This window comes from Aureobasidium melanogenum, assembly GCF_000721775.1.
Source record: "Aureobasidium melanogenum CBS 110374 unplaced genomic scaffold scaffold_26, whole genome shotgun sequence".
NCBI classification, from domain to species: Eukaryota; Fungi; Ascomycota; class Dothideomycetes; order Dothideales; family Saccotheciaceae; genus Aureobasidium; species Aureobasidium melanogenum.
In genome coordinates this window covers 16,372-36,669 of record NW_024470078.1, presented here as the reverse complement: position 1 = coordinate 36,669, position 20,298 = coordinate 16,372, and the positions used below count along the sequence as shown (strand labels likewise).

Sequence of the window (20,298 nt, the reverse complement as noted above, 5' to 3'; positions counted from 1 at the left end):
CGCGGAAGGATCAACTACGCGCGTTGTTACAGAGGAAGGAATATCTGATGGAACATGTGAGCAGCAATGAACTACCAGAGCGATCGAACAGGGATGTGTAGCAGTATTGGGTAACAAAAAAAGATCAGAATGGATATTTGATATCTCTGCAAGACCAAACCAAAGAAGACGCCGGTTGTGATGCAAATCAACTTTTCAGGAGACCTCTACTCGCTGTCCTCCTCATCACTGACACCATCAACTTCCATCTCTTCATCCTCGGACTCATCTTCATCTCCACTGGCCTCATCCTCATCATCAAAGTCTTCACCATCCTTGGCCATTCTCTCGGCCTTCTCTTCTTCTCTCTTCTTCTCATCCTCCTTTCTTGCCTCCTCCATCAGCTTTTGCTTCTCCTCTCTGATCTTTCTTTGACCAACGACAAATGCTCCCAGCGGTGTCTTTTGCCATTCAGTCTCCTTCAGGAAGTTCTCCACCTCGCTGCGGTTGTTGGGTGCAAAGTCGACCTTGGCTCTCTTCTCCTCGACAAAGCGAATGTTGGCATCGACCTTTTGAACCAGCAAAATCATTTGCGATGTGAGCTTTGCGTTGTTGTTCGGTGTCTTTGAGTTCTTGCCGGTCTCCTTCAGCCAGCGTTTCAATAGAACGACGAGAGGTAGCGCGAGCTCAGGGAAGGCGACAGATTTGGCCCAGAGAACAAAGAACTCTGACAGGAGCTCGACGACTTGCTCGCCGACACCGTCCTGGTAGACACGTGTGCGAAGGTAAGTCTTTGGTGCTCTGAAAGCCACTGAGAAGTCGAGAGGCTTGAGTGTTGAGGCCTTCGGGGGCTTGCGCATCTCGGCGGAGTTCAGCACCTCGTAAAGAGCGGATCCAAGGGAAATGTAGGTTCCGGTAGAAAGGGAGATGCGGAGAAGACTGCGAATGAGGTGGAAACGGAGGGGGAAGTATGTGCTTGTAGGAATGAGGCGCATGGCACCAAGAGTGACTTGTACAATGGGGTAGATGAGAGGACGCAGAGGAGAAGCAGCGCCCTTCTCTGCTTCAGCGAGCGACTGACAGTGCGATGCTACGACACGCGACCAGAAATCAAGAGAGTGAACGTATTGCCAGTTGTAGACAGTCTTGTATGAGTCCTTTGACTTGTTGGTGATGCTGCCGCGGAGGTGGATAGCCAGTTGACGGATGAAGGTGAAGCCAGTTGTGTAGCCAATTGTCGAATCAATACCCCAAAGCTCGGCAGCCGAGTTCTTCATGAGGTTGATGCCTTGGATAGTGTGAATGGTGGTGTTGCGGCTGCCCTTGATCAGACCCTGGTATGAGGTCTTGAGAACGGCTTCCCTGATACCAGCATCACCAATGACGACCAATCTTCTAAGAACAAGGAAGGCTGCGATGCGGGTGGCCTCTGTACTCGAAGACTCGGACCAGACTCCAGTGACGGCCTTTGTCAGATCACGAATGATCTTCTTGAATGACAGAACGTAGGGAAGGAGAGGAAGGACGTTGGTGAGGGTCATGCGAATGGTGTTGGGGTCGGACAGATGGGCGAGCAAATGCAGGACCGAAGTAAGATGCGACTTGAGCAGCGGGCTGAGGTTGCGGAATTTCTTCGAGTCGGTTGAGAAGGTGACTTTGCCGCCAGCCTTCTCTTTGACGGGCAGATGGTGTGCGAGTACCTCGGGCAGGTGCTTGAGCGCAACAACCAACAGCTCGTGGTAGGCTTGCGGGTCTGAGATGGAGTACTTGAAGACCTTGTCCTCCTCGTCTGAAACGTGGGCCGCAGCACGGAAGGCGAGAACGACCTCTTTGGTAGCGCGTAGAGAGTGTTGTGTTGTCATGGCCTTCTGCCACTTTGCGATCATTTGCTTGGTCACCTCGTTGCCTTCTCCCTTTTGCTTCTTTGACGGCCTCTCATCCTCGTCATCACCGCTCAGCTCGTCAATCTCGCCCAGGTCTGCGTCCTCGAAGTTCAAAGCCTCGGGCTCGTTCTCTTGCATGTACTTGTGGAACTCGGGGTCTTTTGCGGCGAGGGCATCGAGTTGTGCTTGGAAGGCTTCCGGGTCGTCGACTTCGGAGTCAGAATCTGATGCGTCGTCATCGGCGGCGGGTGTTGGTTGGGGTTCGTTGTCGTCGGTCTTTGCGGCGCGTTTCCTCTTGAGTGACTTGTCGCTCTTTGCTGGTAGCTCGGGCACATCGAAGCCTCCCTGGAAGAAATCGTCGACGTTCATGCTCTCGAAATCCTGCTTTCCATCCTTGGTGGGAGCCTTGGTGTCCTCGGGTGGTGGAGTGGAAACTTCATTGTCCTGGGCTCTCTTTGCCTTTCTCTTTGCGTTGAGTTGATGGCGCTGCTTGATTTTGGCAAAGTCCTTGCGGCGCTTGATTGTGTCCTTGAGATGGTTCTTCTCGAACTTCTTCGTGGCTTTTGTTTGCGCCATGATATGCGGTGTTTTGTGGTGATGGAAAAAAAGTTTGGATACGGCAAGGAAAATCAGATTGAGACAGACAATTCTGCGGAGAAGCCGACTTGAGCACAGACCACACCATTCACATGTCGGACCGTCCATCGCTCTTTCCCGCATCATCGCCTGCTAAACCAAAGACATAACACTTTCTTGCAACATACACATCGCCATCATGTACGCCGGACGGCAGTTGGCATATGCTCCGACTCCGTATAGTTATACCCCTAACTCAACCCTCTCGGCCACCATCAACGTTGATGAAGAGCTCAAACTTGCCAACAACACTGCCGAACGCGACCTTTACGAGTCGCTGGCTGAGATCTACAGCATTATTGTTACTCTAGAGGCACTGGAAAGAGCTTTTCTGAAGGACTCTATCTCCGAGACAGATTACACCGACACATGCAGCCGTTTGCTGAAGCAGTACAAGTCCAACTTGGCTGATGATTCGGTTGCCAGAGCCTTTGGAAGCCTCGACTCTTTCAAGCTGGAATGGAACCTCGAGGTGACTCGTGCTACTGATCGTCTGAAGATTGGTCTGCCTGCTACTGTAGAGGCTCCCTCACGTGCCCCTGGTGCTCCTTCAAGTGGTGGAGCCGGTGCCAATGCCACTCATATCGTGTCAGCTTCCGAGAACTTCATCACTCTGTTTGATGCCATCAAGATGAATATGCTCTCCAAAGATACTCTTCATCCTATCCTCGTTGAAGTCATCCAAGCCGTCAACAAAGTCACCGATCAGGATTTCGAGAACAAGGCCAAGATAGTACAGTGGCTTATCAAACTCAACAGCATGCGCGCTGCTCAAGAACTCACAGATGAAGAAGCTCGCGATTTCCAGTTCGACATGAATCTGGCATATGACGGTTTCAAAGCGACCCTCGAGTAATGCTAGATATGGCTATTCTTCGGCTGATCTGTGCGTCTCCGCGCCTTCTCCAGAATTGTCCAGAAAGCGTCACTCTCACGACCACTCAAAATGTCTGATATCAACAACAATCATGCGTCACGGCAGTCAGATGAGGATGAGGAAGTCCTCGACGGTGAGACATGTTCCGGTACCGTCAATTGGCCTCTTCTAATACTGCTCTAGTACTGGACCTTCCACAAATTTACACTAAGCCTTCGTCGCAACAATTATTAGATACCCTATCTCTGCTCAGCCTGGAACCCCAATCATGGGACAAGGCAGCTACCCAAACCAAGCCTAAAGTGCGACCGAATGGCCTTCCGCAATACCTTACACGAATTGTCTCGAGCCCGTTACACTGGATTGAAGATGACGTAGAGAAAGAGAAGATTTGGGATTCTGCTTCACTGCGCCTAAGCGAGCGTTCTGGTCGTACTGGCATGGGTGCTATCAGTCGTTCGTTCTCCATACCTCTGGCTGCTGAGCCTACCAACAACTCAAGTACCATGAAGCCAGTCATTACCAGCTCGCATGAACAAGACACGACCATCCAAGTCAGCATCCACGAACCTGCGCTGACTGAGGATAACCTTGGCCTCAAAACATGGGCCTCCTCATTTGTCTTTGCACGGAACTGGCATGCTCTTCGCGATCGCATTCCCCTGATCTTTGACAAGGATGAAAATGCAACAATCCTGGAACTAGGCGCTGGTACAGGTCTTGTCGGTATTGCCGCAGCAGCTGTGCTAGGAGCAGACGTACTCTTGACTGACCTGCCCGAGATCGTACCGAATCTTGAACGAAACATCACCTCGAATGAAGACATCATCAATTCCAGAAACGGATCCGCCCGTGCTGCTATGCTTGATTGGACAGTGCCGGAGAAGATCATATACCCCGAAAAGACAAACGAGTCAAGTCGACCTCTCGTCGCCGAGGAAGAAAGCTCAACATATCCTCTCATTGTTGCCGCCGACCCTATCTACTCCAAGGAACACCCTGGGTGGTTAGTTCAAACAATCAACTGCCACCTTAGTCATGTTCCCGATGCTCGCGTCTTGATCCAGATACCTATCCGTGAGGCTTACGCGGAAGAGCGCGCCGACCTCAAAGATCGCATGATTAGCATTGGCTTGGAACTATGTCATGAGCAGACAGAGACTGGCTACGATGACTGGAGTGATGGACAAGGCGAGGAGCTGAGTGAAGTCGAGTGCTGGTTGGGCATGTGGAAATGGAAGAACGCGTAGGAACATGCTCCGACTTCGGGACGAGTCATTGGACGGTAAGCACACTTGATAGCCCAACAGTATCGGCTTCAACTTCTGCAAAGAGAAAGAATAGATAGGACATGTCGGCGGCGCCGCGCGGGGTGCTGAAAAGACAATCGCATCGAGTAATAGGCACCCCACAATCTGTCAAAGAATGCGCTATCCAACGCTTCTTTCTCTGCCAAGACGAAAATACAGGGATAAAATTACACGAAACGATCGAGCAAAATTCTGCCGGACGAACGCTGTTCGGTGGATGATAGAGAACGCGCGAACTCGACGCTGATAAGGAAAGAGTGTTGGGCGTTTGTCAGAGCCAATCAGCGACAAGCATCCCGATCCCTAACCCCAGATTGCTTCCTTATCAACGACCTCCACCACAACGCTCGTCCATGTCGATCACTTGCCCCTCCATCCTTCATGTGCAGAATTGATACAATCTTGCGACTAATTTCTCTCCCATGCTAAGGTACAAAGGCATTTAGGAGTGTCGAGATGCATAGTTGAGACTTAGAAACAAGTCTGACCATGGAGACAGCCTTGGGTAGGATTCTCTCTAGGAAAATCGGATCCTCCATGAGAGTATCGTGCGTCTCTGCAGCATAACTGTGACAGTGTCCAGCAGACCGGGAATACTTACCCCAACCGTGCTTCCGACTTTTGCCATGTGAGATAGAAACCCTGCACAACGGATCCACATATAAAAAATGGCTGGCATCACCTTTCTTGCCGCGGAGGCTTACTATCTCTTGGGGTACCTGAGTAGCTTTGACTATCTTCTTCGAGATATAGCCAGTCAACGGCTGTCTTTGCTGATCTTCCTATAAGATCCTCTTTGTCCTCTTGATTCCATCATTGTTCTTCCCATACCAATTTCCTTTTTGTTATTACACTGGGATCATAATTCACCATGCCGTCTGGCATCGCAGTTCTCTCTCAAGGCGTGGGCTATGGAGTCGTACTGGGGGTTGGAGCTTTCTTCGCCCTTGGTATGATGTTCATTACTTGGGCGCTCAGGAGATACAACAATGAATTGCAGACCAGTGAGGTCTTTTCTACTGCTGGTAGAAGTGTCAAGTCTGGTCTTGTGGCTGCTGCTGTGGTAAGTAAGAGAAGGATACAGACTGCTCACACCTCCCTCCCCGCGTGCTGAGCGATGTTACGTATACCTATAGAAATGCTCAATAGTATTAGGAGAGAGGATAGTGTCCATTGAGAAGCGATGACTTATCGGCTCTCACTAGACATGTCTTTGTTTCCCAATACAGTTGTGCTTTTTTATAGCTGTATATGTTACAGACTTAACATGGGAAGGCATGTTTGGAAAGCCACCGGGTGGCTTCTCAAGTGCTCTCTGTACCATTCACTCTCAATAAATATGCTAATTAGACCCTCATTCAGATCAGTTCCTGGACCTGGGCTGCAACACTTTTGCAGTCTTCTGCTGTGGCCTATGATTACGGTGTCTCTGGACCTTTCTGGTATGCTTCAGGAGCAACAGTCCAAGTCATTCTATTCGCAACCCTGGCTATCGAACTCAAGCGTCGAGCCCCCAATGCTCATACATTCCTGGAAGCTATTCGTGCCCGCTATGGTGGAATCACTCATGGCGTGTTCATCGTTTTTGGTTTTATGACCAACATCCTGGTTACAGCTATGCTCTTGACCGGTGGTAGTGCTGTTATCGAAGATCTTACTGGCATGAACCCTGTGGCTGCGTGTTTCCTTCTTCCAGTCGGTGTCGTAGCCTACACCATGTTCGGTGGTATCAAGGCTACCTTCATCACGGACTGGGTACACACGGTAGTGATCTTGGTCATCATCTTCTTGTTTGCTTTTACGGCTTACTCAACCAACGAGATTCTTGGAAGCCCAAGCGCTGTATACGACGCGCTTGTGGCTGCTTCTAAACGCCATCCCGTTTCAGGTAATGCGCAAGGAAGTTATCTTACCATGCAATCTCGTGAGGGAGGAATCTTCTTCGTCATCAATCTAGTCGGCAACTTTGGCACTGTCTACCTTGACAACGGATACTGGAACAAGGCTATTGCTGCTTCGCCTGTGCATGCTCTTCCTGGATATGTCATGGGTGGATTGACGTGGTTTGCTATTCCCTGGCTTTGTGCTACTACTATGGGTCTTGCAGCCTTAGCTCTCGAGAACAACCCTGTTTTCCCTACCTACCCTCTCCGCATGGCACCTGAAGATGTCACAGCCGGCCTGGTACTGCCCAACGCTGCAGTTGCTCTTTTGGGCAAGGGAGGTGCTGCTGCTACCTTGGTGCTTATCTTCATGGCTGTCACATCAGCTATGTCTGCTGAACTGATCGCTGTCTCGAGTATCTGGACATACGATATCTACAACACTTACATCAACCCCAAGGCACATGGCAAGAATCTCATTTACATGTCTCACGTCAGCTGCGCTGTTTTCGCATTGATCATGGCCGCTTTCTCGACTGGTCTCTACTACGCTGGAATTGGCATGGGATACATCTACTTGATGATGGGCTGCATCATCGGTGGCGGCGTGTTGCCTGCTGCTTTGACTCTATTGTGGTCAGGTCAGAGCTGGGCTGCAGCAACCTTCTCTCCTATCATCGCCCTTGCATGTGCCCTCATCGGTTGGCTCGTACAGGCAAAGACACAATACGGCAATCTCTCCGTTGCTTCAACAGGCTCAAACTACCCTATGCTTGTCGGCAACGTAGTAGCTCTGCTCACACCTGTAGTCACAATCCCTATCCTCTCCCTCGTCTTCCGCACCGAAAAGTATGACTGGCAATCCATGAAAGACATCAGAAGACCTGATGATTCTGATCTCACTGCTGCTGCTCACATGGACCCCGATCTACTTCCCGGCGGTGCCCACGGCGAAACAGCACAATCCCTTGCAGCAGAAGAAGCAGAGCAAAAACACCTTCTCCGCGCTTCCAAGATTGCTCGCACATTGACCGTCTGCCTGGCATTGTGTTTCCTGATCTTGTGGCCTATGCCAATGTATGGCAGCGGTTACATCTTCTCCAAGAAGTTCTTTACTGGATGGGTTGTGGTTGCTATTATCTGGTTGTTTGTTACAGCGGCTTGTGTGGGTATTTACCCTGTGTTTGAGGGACGCAAGACTATCATCAGAACTTTCAAGAGCATGTACTTGGATGCCACGGGCAAGAAGCATCCGGTTACTCATGGTAGAGCTACTATTGCTGAGACTGCAGTGGTGGAGGAGAAGATGGAAGAGAAGAAGGAGAGGGATGCCGAGGCTGCTATCAGAGACTCTGACTAGGTTGTGTTTGCCATCAACAGCAATAGAAATTATGAGTAGAGACTACATGGCACGACGAGGCTAATGATTTTTACGATCAATTACAATGTACACACGATGTCAATGGAAGGGTTCAAATATCATGAAATCAAGTTCCGATTCTGGATTCTGTTATTATACCGATCGGAGGACCTCCTTCCATCGAATCGCCTAACTCGACCATTGTTTTGTCATAGACTCTACTTATTTGCATGTGCCAATCATCGTCGTCTTCATCATCATGGACGTTGATGTCTTCGGGTTCGTCATCATCCAGGATCAAATCACCATCAGCGTCAGCATCTTCTGGGGAAGGTTCACGAACATCTTCGTCCTCGTCAAACTCTCCCTTGTTTACGACTTCGACGACGCATACTCGTGTCCTTTCGACCAAACTCTTTATACGGACCTTTTCAGTACCGCTGACACCACGACCTGTGTTGAAGCCAGGAAGCGTCTCGTCGGTGGCAACATCTCTGCCCACAATCAACGAAGCAAAGGCATGGTCAAGCTTGCCCAGCAATCTGAAAAGCGGACGAGGAGCAAGTGGAAATGCCGGGATCATTGTATTCACAAAAAGAGCGAGGTTGATCAGGTAGGGTACCTGCAGAGCTGGTGTGCCACTGATCCAGATGACAGCAACGAGCTCGTCCACATCTTTTGCAGCTTCTCCAAAGCTGGAGTAACCTTGTACATCATTCCACTCGTCTGATTGTTGCAGCCTTTTCTCTGTGGCAGGGTCGTTGAGTTGTTCGATTAATCTGCCATCTTCGTCCATCTCTCGCACACCGCCACGCCCCAGGGATGGGTCTCTCTTTGCAAAGCGCCTTTGGATGTGAAGCAGTTGCTGGTCGACATAACGAATCAGTTTCGACTCCTTGGTACCACCAGGCTTGAGGGGTGTTCTTCGCGGTTGTGGCAGCGAGTTTGGGGTATTCGAGGACGCGACTGAGGACGGCGGCGGTGACAGAGGCACGAAGCCTCCAGCAAGATCCATGATTTATTGCGTTTGACAGCAGCGGCAGCACGCGATCTTGGCTTATACAAGTATTATTGCGGCAAGTACGGGCGTAACAGATCGTAACAGGAAGGTGGTGTCAAAGGTTAGTGATGCTGTCATGTCGAGCCGTGCGCGACTGGCCGGAGTCGCTCGAAGCCGCGGCACTTTGATCGTTGTTTCAAGAGTTGCCACCAATCATGTCAAGTCTGTCAGACCTGTCAAGACGGACAAGCTCGCGTGCATCCACTCTTTGACCGACAACAAGCATATTTATCTCGTACTCTAAACCATCCTTATCGCCGTGAATGCCCTCACCTTCCAAAGCCATTCTAGCTCGCCATGGATCTTCATCTATTTCCCCTCCGCCTCTCCCACCAGAAAGTGTCCCTTGCAGCTGCTCGCCTTCTCAACACGACGATCATTTCGCCATGAGGAAGTCTGTCATGCTACCTTGTTTGCATTTAAGTAGAGCACTGCATCCGTGAAAAAGTGTGTTTTGTCTCAGATCAGTCCCTCTCAATTCTCCGCCATGAGTGCTGCAAAGCTGTTCCTGGTCGCTGGCTTGCTTGCCAGTGGCTCATATGCCTCACCCATCCAAGCAAGAACGCCTTATGCGGTCAAGGATTCGCATTTTGTGCCTTCCAAGTGGAGACAGGTTGCTCCTGCTCCTTCGACTCACAACATTGATCTTCGTATTGCCGTGAAGCAAAATCAATTTACCGACTTGGAGAGACATCTCTACGAGGTCTCTGACCCCGACCATTCACGTTACGGCCAACATTTGAGCGAGCATGAGGTCAAGAAGCTTGTACAGCCTACCGAGGATTCATTGGCCCTGGTCCACGAGTGGTTGGCTGACAATGGCATCGCAACCAGTGATCTCTCATACAGTGCCGCCAAGGACTGGATCAAGGTTTCTCTGCCCGTACACCGCATTGAGAGTCTGCTCGACACAAAGTACAGTGTCTACCGCCATGAGGATGGCTCAGAGACTGTCCGCACACCCGAGTGGTCTCTTCCTGTCCACCTTCACGAACACATTGACACCATTCAACCCACCAACTCATTCTTCCGCAGCACGCCCAAGGCTGTATCTCTTGAGGTCAACAAGGTCGGTGGCGCTTACTCCAAGGACGTCACGTACCACCAGGATCCCAACGTCACTTCAATTTGTACGCCCAAGGGTGTCACACCTTTGTGCATGAGAACCTTGTACGAAACAATCGACTACGTTCCCCAATCTGCTGGCAAGAACAAGATGGCCCTTGCCAACTACCTTGGTGAGACCAACAACCGTTCTGACGCCTACCTTTTCCTCGATAAGTTCCGCCCTGAGGCCAAGCAAGCAGCCTATACCTTCCAGTTCGACGTCATCAACAATGGCAGCACATCGCAGGAGGTCGTACAGACGAACATTGATGTGGAAGGTGACCTCGATGTTGAGACCATGTTGGGAGTCGGCTGGCCCACTCCTTTGACTGCCTACGCTGTTGGTGGCTCTCCTCCTTTCATTCCCTCTAACGGCACCACTACCGACACCAACGAGCCTTACCTTGACTGGCTCCAACATGTTCTTTCACAGTCAGACGACACTCTGCCTCAGGTTGTCTCTACTTCCTATGACGATGAAGAGCAAACTGTTCCTCCTTCTTACGCCAAGCGTGTCTGCGAAGACCTAGCTCAACTCGGTGCTCGTGGTGTCTCCGTCTTCTACGCCTCAGGTGACAGCGGAGTCGGTAGCTCAGGCACCTGTATCACCAACAACGGTAGCGGTGCCAAACGTTTCCTCCCTGAGTTCCCCTCTACATGTCCCTACGTCACTTCCGTCGGTGCAACCATGGACTTCAATCCTGAAGTTGTCGCTTACCACTCTTCTGGCTTTGCATCCGGCGGTGGCTTCTCTGATCTTTTCCCTCGTCCTGCGTATCAAGACAAGGCTGTCAAGGCATACCTCAAAACTTTTGGTGATAGGGACGCAGCATACTTCAATGCTAGCGGTAGAGCATACCCCGATATCTCCGCTCAAGGAAGCTACTTCGCTACCGTTTGGAACGGCACTGAGACGCTTGTGTCAGGCACCTCGGCTTCGACACCCTTAATTGCTGCTATTATTGCTCTTGTCAATGACGCACTTATCGCTGGCGGAAAGCCTACTCTGGGCTTCATGAACCCTTGGTTGTATAAGAAGGGGTACCGCGCTTTTACTGACATTACTAGTGGTTCTGCTGTGGGATGTGCTGAGATTGGCGATGGCAAAGGTTTCCCTGCTGTTGAAGGTTGGGATCCTGTTTCTGGATTTGGTAAGTTACTTTCACGACTTGTTCTTATTGTATTATGCTAATGGCTTCCATTTAGGTACTCCCAAGTTCAGAGACATAATACATTTGCTTGGTGTACATGGAAATTGGAATCACACAGGCGGCTTCAGCTAGATTGACGCTTCAGAGGCTTCAGCAGGCTTCAGCAGGCTTCAATGTCCTATATCAGCATCAATAGGGTATTGTTCATGCAACAGCTACAAAAGCATCCTTGACCTTCTCATGCTCCTTACATATATATCGTGATATTCAGGCATATGTTTCAAGGAGACAACGATATTGAGTTCCGTCGCTAGAATCTCCTTTCGTCTATTCCCGTGTGCTCAACTTTGTGATGACATAGTTGCAGAAAGTCAAGATACTTTTCTGGGAGGCGTTGTCCAAGGAGAGACAGCGTTTCGAGTCATCTCTGTGGCCACACTTCTGGGAAGCAAAGCAGCTGTGCATTTTAGCAATGAATTCATCACGATACGATTCCTCGGAGAAGCTCCTCCCAGTTAAGACTCAAGACAGTCTTAAATCACACAATCGAATCCTCATTCAACCAGACTCGGAACTCTCTTCACGAGCCATCTTCCTATCCCCCAGCGTGACGCCGATTCTGGAAACCACCAACCAAGCTGGCAGAAGCGAGATTGCCCAAAGGCCAAAGTTGAGGTAGATGTTTCCTGTTCTGGCCATGATGGACACACTGCCTAGACCATACTGTGTGTCGTAACGTCGTCAGCTCAAAGAAGTGTATGAGTGGTGGGATGAAATACTTACACTAACGGCTTGGACTGCAGATTCCGTGCCGCGGAGGAGACTGCAAATGCGGATGAGTTCTTCCTGGGACGAAGCGAGGTTACCGACGACGAAGTATCTGCGCTAAGTTAGTATGAATAGTCCATATGTGAGAAAGCAAGAACTCTGACTTACAGGAACAGATAGTTGAGTTGAAAGCCGGCAACCCAGAACAAGAACAGGGCAAAGCCTTTTCCGAAGCCTGCGTCAACCCAATCATAAGTCGAAATGGTCTTGTTGAATTCAGTCACCAGCACTGTTGCCCAGATCCACCAAGCACCTTGGAGACCTAGGATCGTGATGAAAGCACCGCGAGACCGAGACTTCAGACTAAACTGAGTATAGTCGAGGTATCTGCCAAGTACATTACCCATAATGACAGCAACAATGCCAGAGAGAAAGGATCCCAAAGCACGAGCGCGTACACTGAACCACAAGCCTTGGAAAGTGAAAAAGACAGACTCGGCATACACAGCTTGTGCAATCAACGGCACGATAAGCAAGAAGCGCTTGCTAAAGAAGAGTTTGGACATTTCCTTGAGCTCGTAGGTGATGCTGTTTCCAATGCTCAAGCGCACAGGCAAGCCATCAGTCCTCTGAACCTTGTCGGGAGGAGTCAACAACAAGCCAGCGAAAGGCGCAAGAGCTTGGAGTGCAATAAACGCTTCAAAGACATGGTATGACACAGAGCCAGCCTTGTTATTGTTGACGTTGATACCAAGATTGATCGCTCCTCCAACAATCTGGCCCCCAAGACGGAAGCTAAGCCAGAAGCCCAAGAAGCGGCCTTGATTGTGAGGTTCAGGATACGCAAGCGCGATAGCAGCTTCGACAGACCAGAAGATACCAGCCGAAAGGCCGCAAAGCGCTGCGCCGAGAAGCACAAACCAGCCATCACCGTAACGGTTGTTGACATAGAGTCCAGCTGCATAAGGACAGTATCCCAGGGTGCCGATGATGAGAGTCCACTTGACACCGACCCATCGCACTATGACGGACGAGAAGAAGCAAGTCAAGACCATGAGGCAGAAGGTCAATGCATTGGCTGTGTTGACGAGTGTTGGCGATTGTTGTCCACCGCCACCGAGCGAGTTCATCGCACCCCAGATGCCGGGAGCTAGAAAATTGCAGATGCCCAAGATGAATGCGTTCCAGAAGGTAGAGCGGTACCATGTTGCTGCGCTTGGTTAGTATGGATGACATGGAAGGCGAGGGTCAATAGGAGGGTAAAACTACTTACGCTTACGGATCGCCCTTGACGCACCGTCATCGTTCGGACTATCGAGAGATTGAGTTGCAAGAACTCCAGAGCTTTTTTCGTTTGCGGTCATCTTTGTTGCTTCGAAGGTTCAGGTTAATCATAGTCTGAATCGTTCCGCGTCCATGGTCATATACCATAGTAGATGTAGGGCTACAAACAACACCAAGCCTTTTTCCACGCTGAATATCTCAACAGATTCATGATGCAAAAGCTCGCCATCTGCGGAATAGTGAGCTTCGATTGTATGCTCGAACATGGTTCGTCGATCATTGTCTGGGGTTCGTGAATCCTGTATGGTGCAAAAGCTCGTCATCTGGAGTGTATCCCGAAATCTAGCCGATGCGATGCTGGCAAGTTCAATCTGAAAATGCTTGCGCGCTCTACTCTCTTTCACATCTCTGAATGGAAGGCTCAGGTACTCTCAAAGTGTCATCTGAGTATTCACAAATCTACAAAATAGAGCTCCAGACTGCAACGAACCAGCTATGGACTGACCGTACCACTCATGAGCACTTCCAACTGCTTGCAGAGTCCACATTTCCGTGAGTATAGATAGGCTGCTTGGGGAAAGGGCAAAGAGGTCTTTGACGGTAAACGCCCTTGGTAGGGTCATCATTGTTGTACTTGGTCGCAACCAATTGCTCCGGGGCAGTGCCGTTCTCGACCCAGCGCATCAAAGCAAGCAAACCATTGTGCTGAGCATCATCGAAGCCAGGAACACCATGGCTGACGTTAGTCAAAGGTTGAGTAGCGCCAGCGATGTACCAAGGAGAGTATTGACTGCCAGAACAGTGACTCATTCCAGCGATGGGGAAGAACTTGTAGAAGCTGTCCATCTCGATGTCGTGAGGTGCGACAGAAGAGGCGACTTGGCTGTAGAAGTACGAGCTCGACCTGAAAGGGATGATGGGATCAGCTTCACCGTGCCAGTGGATGACCTTGCCGCCTCTCTTCTGGAAGGTCGACAAGTCGTAGTTGTCCGGAGTACCGTGACCTGGGTCGATGGCTTCAGAGAGACGAACTACGCTCTCGTTGAAGGTGCTCCAATCGTAGGGCTCGGTGGTGTTCAGCAGCATGTGTTCGATCGCTCCAGTTCCCATAGGGTTCGGGATGGGAGAGTCGCCAATGTATGCTACGAGGGGTGTTCCAAGACTGGGTACAGGGAAGATCAAGGTACCGTCAAAGTAGGTCCAGTCGTGAAGGGCCTTGTACAGAGTGTCGAGCTGAGGACGGGTGATGCAAGCAGAAGCGTTAGCGGCTCCCTCGCACAGAAGGGTCAGAGGGTTGAAGACACAGCCTGCAGGATTCATGATGACATTGTCGGTTACACCATCTTGAGGATCACACTGCTTGAGGATCTCATCGTTGATAACATTGGCCAATGCAGCGGAGATGTGGTGATCAGAATTCTGAGGAAGGTTGGCAAGAGTGGCTTGACTGGTCCAGATGCTCAAGTGGGGGATCCACCAGGCTGGAGCTCCGACGAAGACTCCGTCGAATGCATCGGGCGAGACCTGCATCTCCTTCAGTCCTTGGCGACCACCTGTTGAGCAACCAGAATAGTAGGAGAATTTGTGAGTCTGGCCATAGTAGGCAGCAGACAATGCTTTGCCGACGAGGACCGAGCCGTGCATAGCGCGCCATCCCCAGTTCTCGAGAGAGCCCTTGTTGAGGGCAAAGGTCGAATCCAGTACATTTGGGTTGAAGTGACCCGTATCCTGCTTGGTCAGTCATGCGGCAAAGACGAGACACATTCGCATGAACTTACAGTGGTGATGGCGGAGAAGCCGTAATGAGAGTACTGGCCAAGATCTTGCCAGTTGGTGAATCCACCATATCCACCATTTCCAGTGGTAATGATGCGAGAGTTCCATTTGTTCGGCATGTAGATGGCCATGTTGTAGGACGAGTTGCCAGGGGTCGGGACCTTGACGCTTACAGCGCATCCCTCGGGCAGACCAGTAGCATTGGCATTGGCTTCGGCATCAGTAAATGTACCTCCTTCGGCGACCTTGGTGACATAGTTGAAGGTTGAATTGGAGGGGATGACCTTCTGGAAGGTTGCCTTTGAACAATCCTTCGAGGCTTCAGCCAGGAGAGGGAGAGCAAGGACGGCAAGTCCAAGAGTTTGGGACAGCATTGTTCCTTGGACAGTGATCAAAATCTGTGCTGGGTGTCAAGTCGATCGATGGTGGTCAACAGCGAGTCAGCAACCTTTATAGACAACCACCTCTGACGGGCTAGAATGCATGGACTGCATGATGTCGTCCTCGGTAAACGGTTATAGGTGTCAACCGCATACCGCCTTCGCTAGAGTTGGCTAGGTTGGTGCAGATTGCTCGCCAAAATTGTGCTATGCTGGGAAATGTCCCCGAGATAGAGTGCAGATCATGGAGGCGGCAGTCCTGATCTGGGGTGAGATTTGAAGCATGAAACGTGGGGTCATCAACAGGACGAGCAGACGAGAAGCCGCAGAGCCCGGCAGTTGACCTTGGAGGGCCTCTTGACAGCCACGACAACCATGTCAGTAATCTGAAGTGTGCATTGTAATGAGGCGCAGATGCCCTCGACGCGCGAGATCTTATCGTTGTTACATGGTAAGAGTGCAGTGGAAGAAGTTCGATCGTTGGTTGGCCATTGACGTGACAGCTTTCGCTTGTGGGGACGCCAGAGGGCTCGGTGCTCAACCGTCCCTGCCCAGCCAACGAGTCAACGACTCTCCTTCGTTCACGCGAATGGGCAGTGGGCACCGGCCTGAGTACCCACATCAGATACGTACGAACGTCCAACACCCTGATAGCATGTGTAAGAGTGTTTTGTCGACAATTGTCGAAGCTTGACGGCCATGCTCTCGTCGTCGGGAGCCTTGATGTCGCTATACCTGTTTTTCTCTTCTCTACGCTCTCACTCAAGGCCATACTTCGGTCTCGCGAAGCTGGATCAATCCTCTTGATCCACAATGGCTCTGCTATCTGCACGTCGACTTGATGCACGGTCCCATACGCCCTTGCGATCCAAGGCATCCATATAACATCTGTCGCATTTAAAGTTCAAGGTATCCTATCTAGGGCATTAGCATGGCAATATGTCTGTCGAACACAATCCACTCTTGCTTGCATCTGCAAACAAATCATGGCTTGAGATACCCAATCTCTCCGATCTGACGTTTTGGCGTCTACTATTCACGGTATGCAGCGTTTGACCACGTCCAGCTGCTGCATCTAATGGTACCAGTGTCTTGCCCTCTATACCGGTTATGTAGCATGGGATGTCTTTTTCGGTCCGCTCTCTCATGTACCAGGTCCCAAGTTATGGGCTGCATCGCACATGCCGAAGGCTATCATGCTATGGACTGGCTCCGAGGCGATAACCATGCCAAAATTACACGAAACATATGGTTCTGTTGTAAGGGTTGCTCCTCGCGAACTCAGCTTCAATGACGCCGTTGCCTGGAAAGCCATTTATGGTCACAATACTGGCGGCAAGACCAGAACCTTTAAAAAAGACCCCAGATTCTATACCACGAATCCTCAATCAACAAGGCACATTGGTACTGCGGATGACCCTAACCATACTCGACAACGCCGTATACTGGCAAACAGCTTTTCTGACAAGGTTTGTAATCCTCAATCCTCTGTGAGCAGGATCACCCTCGATATGAAGCAGACTCTGGACACAAGAGTGCGACCCCATGCTGACTTTTTCCCAGGCATTGCGAGACCAGGAACCTTTACTGAAGCAATGGGCTGGTCTGATGGTTACGATGATGCGATATAATACTGACAGTTGCAGATTTGACATAATGTCGGATCTTACGTATGTCCTTAAAAACCCGTTAAACCCCCGATATAACCGAATTTGTTAACTGGCAATCGCAGCTTTGGTGAACCACTATACATGCTGGAGAAATCCGAGTAAGCTAGCATGCATTATCGGGCTCAAAAAGTGACTGACATCTTTCCAGATATGCTCCATGGGTCAAAAATGTATTCGGCGGCGTCAAAGTCATCGGCAAATTCATAGCAATCAGGCAGCTCCCATTTATGCCGTGGCTACTTTCAAAACTCATTCCAGCATCTGCACGCCGCAAACAAAGAGAGCATGAGAAGTACTCATCTGATCGAGTCGATCGCCGTCTAGCTCGTGATCCTGAAAGACCGGATTTCTGGACAGAGGTCTTGAGACGATCCGATGATGGTATGGGAAATGCTACAGCTGGCATGTCGCTGGCCGAAATGCATGCCAATGCTGCAGTCTTCATGATGGCGGGCACAGAGACAACTGCGACGCTACTCTCAGGTTTGACATATTACCTCTTGATCAATCAGGACAAGCTTGCAAGGCTGGCGGCAGAAATAAGAGGGAGCTTCATGTCAGAACACGACATCACCGTGGATGAGCTGGCGAAACTGCCATATCTCAATGCCTGTATCAATGAAGGCCTACGCATGTACCCTCCCGTATCAGGCGGTCTACCACGTAAAGTGCCCGCAGAAGGCGCAACAATCGCTGAAACATGGGTTCCTGGAAACGTCTCAGTGGCAGTCAATCAAAGAGCCACCTATCAAAGCAGCACCAACTTCTGTAACCCCACCAGCTTCGTACCCGAACGCTTCCTCGGCAACCAAGAGTATACAAACGACAATTTCGCTGCGTTACAGCCTTTCAGTCTCGGACCCAGAAACTGCATTGGTAAGAACTTGGCTTACCATGAGATGCGACTGTCTTTGACGATGGTGCTGTTCAACTTTGATATCAGTCTAGAAGAGGAAAGCGGAGATTGGTCGCATCAGAAAGTGTTCATTTTCTGGGACAAGAAACCTCTGATGGTCAAGTTGAAGGCTGTGAGATGAGCAAAGATGTTATGAAAGATAGCAAAAGTGCAGAATCAAGTAATGTCTAATCCACAAGAAGCGTATTGTTTCCATCTGTTCTTTCGGGTCGTCACTGCTACTCAGCGCCCCTACCAGGATCCGCAGTGGCACGAATGTACAGGCTTTCGAAGCAAATGTCTTCCGTCATACCAGTTTCGAAGTGACACAATGCTCGTACACGTCGCACCAAGCATTGTTCTAAGTCTCTCAAACTCCTTGTGCGACGCTAGCTGGTAAGAGATGGCGTAGTCGAAACACAACAGAGGCGAGATCAGAACCAACAACAACATCATCATCAGCAGAGTTTGGGCGAGGGAAATGGCGAAAGAGAGAGAGAAAAATGTTCTTGGGTATCGTGACAAGACTCTAATGTACAAAATTGGTTGCTTGGCCAGCCAGAAGCGAAAACTGCCAGCGCTTTGTGCAAGTAGAAGAGAAGAAAAGAAAAGAGAATAATCCTGCAAGGAATCCGAGATGAGTTTTGTTTGGGTAGCGTGGCATACCATCGCCTTCTTCCATGTCAAACGGAAAGATTGATGGCGTCCGTCGAGAAGCTGTTTAAGCGATGGAAGCATACACAATGGCGGTGATTGTGCTGTTCTTGGGCTCCTGGCAGCTCTGTGTTTGCGAAGAACAGGCAACGTTGGCGCTTGTGATGTTTGCGTGGCTAAATTCTGTGACTTTGTTGTATGGGTAAGGGCCGACACTTTTGGGATAGAAAATCAGTCGCAGCCTTTTTGACACCAATAGTGGTGCAGTTAGAAGGTGGTCACGTACGAGTCATCAGTGTAGGTGTACTCCATTTGCAGGACAAAGTCGTTCATGCCCTTGTAGGTACTCTCCTTGAAGTTCCAGCCTACAGTGCTGTTTGCACAGGCGATCTAGATGCATGTCAGCAATTGTTTCTCTGACATGGTGACTGCAAAAAGAACTCACGTATCCGCCCTCAGGGTAAGGTCCTTCGGGTGCCCATGAGCCGGTGCAGGTAACCTTTGAGCTGTGGGTGTCTACTACGAAGCTCATAGTCGTGTTTTCTGTCAAGTGTCCAGGAGACATTGCTGCGTTGATCTGGAGATTCAAGATATCCATGCCATTGGAAGAGACGCCAATGCGAGAGAAAGTTGTGACAGGGACGGCAGATGCAAGAGGAGCAGCGGCGATGGCTGCAAGAGCGCCCAGCGACTGATGGAGAGTGAACATTATGATTTGGTGATTTCTGATAGAGAGCAGGAGAGTTGGAAAGATTAGTATTTGAGTGGTCGCAAAGGAAATCAAGCAAAGGAATGAAGCACAGTAAACAGTAAGGAGTGACGACAGAACTTATAGATGTCGTTACAAGAAAGCCAAGTGAAACTCGAGTTGCTGATGCCTTGCTGAGGCGACGAACCCATCAAGCAACCTAAAGTGTGAAACCCGCAAACGTGCACGATTTATCAGGCGATAGAGTGCGCAGTCTTGCTTTTTGACCGTATTGCCGGGTGGACACTGTAAGAGCCTGGCGTCGTGAAGGACAAACGCGAAGATCCTCAGCTATGGTTGCCTTTTCGGTTAGTAGTCCAGGGGTTATAGTTGGAGATCTTCGCACTGTTGTTTGCGGAGGTCTTGCTCTTCCTTGCCGATGCTGCCATGAATAGACCATTTAGTTTCATCTTTCCTCGTCAGACAAACTTGAGCCCCACGGGCTGTGTCAAAATGTCAGTGAATATCAAAGGTGTTCCTGCATATTCTGAATTGCTATGGCCAGCCACACCGAAAGACGATGACAATTTCAGGAGTTGGACACAACTTCCGCGACTACTTCGAGGCCGCTTCTCAGATGTTGTTTGGAAGTTTGTGGGGTGTTACAGGCTTGGTTTGCAAACATGATCTAGCGTTTCACGACTGTGGTATGGTCCGAGCCGCAAACTGACAGAGGTCGTACCTGATTATTTCATAAACCTAACTCGGTGAATGTGATGCGTTATGCCTTGCGATAACTCTGCCTTGTTGCACAGGCTTGTATGAAAGATGCAATCTTGATTCGCCGTCATAGTGCTCTTGCGATACCAATAGAATTGACCTGGATGGCTGAGGAGGACAAGAGCTGCAGGCGGATGATTGCCCTCTAGCTGGACTT

General features: G+C 50.1%; 10 protein-coding genes across 10 annotated transcripts; 5 read left to right on the top strand and 5 right to left on the bottom strand.

The window, feature by feature from the left end:
* Nucleotides 1-206: 206 nt before the first annotated feature.
* On the bottom strand, nucleotides 207-2,438 carry M437DRAFT_57442 (Noc2-domain-containing protein; the record flags this gene model as incomplete). The annotated part of the gene is made up of 1 exon (XM_041023229.1): nucleotides 207-2,438. The coding sequence occupies one exon, from the start codon at nucleotides 2,436-2,438 to the stop codon at nucleotides 207-209; it is 2,232 nt and encodes a 743-aa protein (XP_040876186.1).
* A 199-nt stretch (nucleotides 2,439-2,637) lies between these two features.
* On the top strand, nucleotides 2,638-3,354 carry M437DRAFT_87780 (ESCRT-1 complex, Vps28 subunit; the record flags this gene model as incomplete). Its single annotated transcript, XM_041028709.1, has 1 exon — nucleotides 2,638-3,354. One exon carries the CDS (start codon nucleotides 2,638-2,640, stop codon nucleotides 3,352-3,354), a length of 717 nt encoding a protein of 238 aa, XP_040876185.1.
* A 161-nt stretch (nucleotides 3,355-3,515) lies between these two features.
* Nucleotides 3,516-4,625, top strand: M437DRAFT_57218 (uncharacterized protein; the record flags this gene model as incomplete). The annotated part of the gene is made up of 2 exons (XM_041023182.1): nucleotides 3,516-3,876; nucleotides 3,916-4,625. 2 exons carry the CDS (start codon nucleotides 3,516-3,518, stop codon nucleotides 4,623-4,625), a joined length of 1,071 nt encoding a protein of 356 aa, XP_040876184.1.
* Nucleotides 4,626-5,556: 931 nt separating this feature from the next.
* Nucleotides 5,557-7,928, top strand: M437DRAFT_78310 (urea active transporter-like protein; the record flags this gene model as incomplete). The annotated part of the gene is made up of 2 exons (XM_041026967.1): nucleotides 5,557-5,748; nucleotides 6,048-7,928. The coding sequence occupies 2 exons, from the start codon at nucleotides 5,557-5,559 to the stop codon at nucleotides 7,926-7,928; spliced, it is 2,073 nt and encodes a 690-aa protein (XP_040876183.1).
* Nucleotides 7,929-8,055: 127 nt separating this feature from the next.
* On the bottom strand, nucleotides 8,056-8,943 carry M437DRAFT_57282 (uncharacterized protein; the record flags this gene model as incomplete). Its single annotated transcript, XM_041023199.1, has 2 exons — nucleotides 8,056-8,673; nucleotides 8,734-8,943. 2 exons carry the CDS (start codon nucleotides 8,941-8,943, stop codon nucleotides 8,056-8,058), a joined length of 828 nt encoding a protein of 275 aa, XP_040876182.1.
* Nucleotides 8,944-9,475: 532 nt separating this feature from the next.
* On the top strand, nucleotides 9,476-11,378 carry M437DRAFT_69194 (subtilisin-like protein; the record flags this gene model as incomplete). The annotated part of the gene is made up of 2 exons (XM_041025238.1): nucleotides 9,476-11,246; nucleotides 11,302-11,378. 2 exons carry the CDS (start codon nucleotides 9,476-9,478, stop codon nucleotides 11,376-11,378), a joined length of 1,848 nt encoding a protein of 615 aa, XP_040876181.1.
* A 426-nt stretch (nucleotides 11,379-11,804) lies between these two features.
* On the bottom strand, nucleotides 11,805-13,378 carry M437DRAFT_69193 (MFS general substrate transporter; the record flags this gene model as incomplete). The annotated part of the gene is made up of 4 exons (XM_041025237.1): nucleotides 11,805-11,969; nucleotides 12,030-12,126; nucleotides 12,183-13,224; nucleotides 13,288-13,378. The coding sequence occupies 4 exons, from the start codon at nucleotides 13,376-13,378 to the stop codon at nucleotides 11,805-11,807; spliced, it is 1,395 nt and encodes a 464-aa protein (XP_040876180.1).
* A 433-nt stretch (nucleotides 13,379-13,811) lies between these two features.
* Nucleotides 13,812-15,448, bottom strand: M437DRAFT_78306 (tannase and feruloyl esterase; the record flags this gene model as incomplete). Its single annotated transcript, XM_041026966.1, has 2 exons — nucleotides 13,812-15,026; nucleotides 15,077-15,448. 2 exons carry the CDS (start codon nucleotides 15,446-15,448, stop codon nucleotides 13,812-13,814), a joined length of 1,587 nt encoding a protein of 528 aa, XP_040876179.1.
* Nucleotides 15,449-16,393: 945 nt separating this feature from the next.
* M437DRAFT_87773 (benzoate 4-monooxygenase cytochrome P450) lies at nucleotides 16,394-18,161 on the top strand (the record flags this gene model as incomplete). Its single annotated transcript, XM_041028708.1, has 5 exons — nucleotides 16,394-16,495; nucleotides 16,543-16,923; nucleotides 17,018-17,124; nucleotides 17,187-17,222; nucleotides 17,273-18,161. The coding sequence occupies 5 exons, from the start codon at nucleotides 16,394-16,396 to the stop codon at nucleotides 18,159-18,161; spliced, it is 1,515 nt and encodes a 504-aa protein (XP_040876178.1).
* Nucleotides 18,162-18,740: 579 nt separating this feature from the next.
* M437DRAFT_69190 (uncharacterized protein) lies at nucleotides 18,741-19,382 on the bottom strand (the record flags this gene model as incomplete). The annotated part of the gene is made up of 3 exons (XM_041025236.1): nucleotides 18,741-18,915; nucleotides 18,960-19,063; nucleotides 19,119-19,382. The coding sequence occupies 3 exons, from the start codon at nucleotides 19,380-19,382 to the stop codon at nucleotides 18,741-18,743; spliced, it is 543 nt and encodes a 180-aa protein (XP_040876177.1).
* Nucleotides 19,383-20,298: the final 916 nt, after the last annotated feature.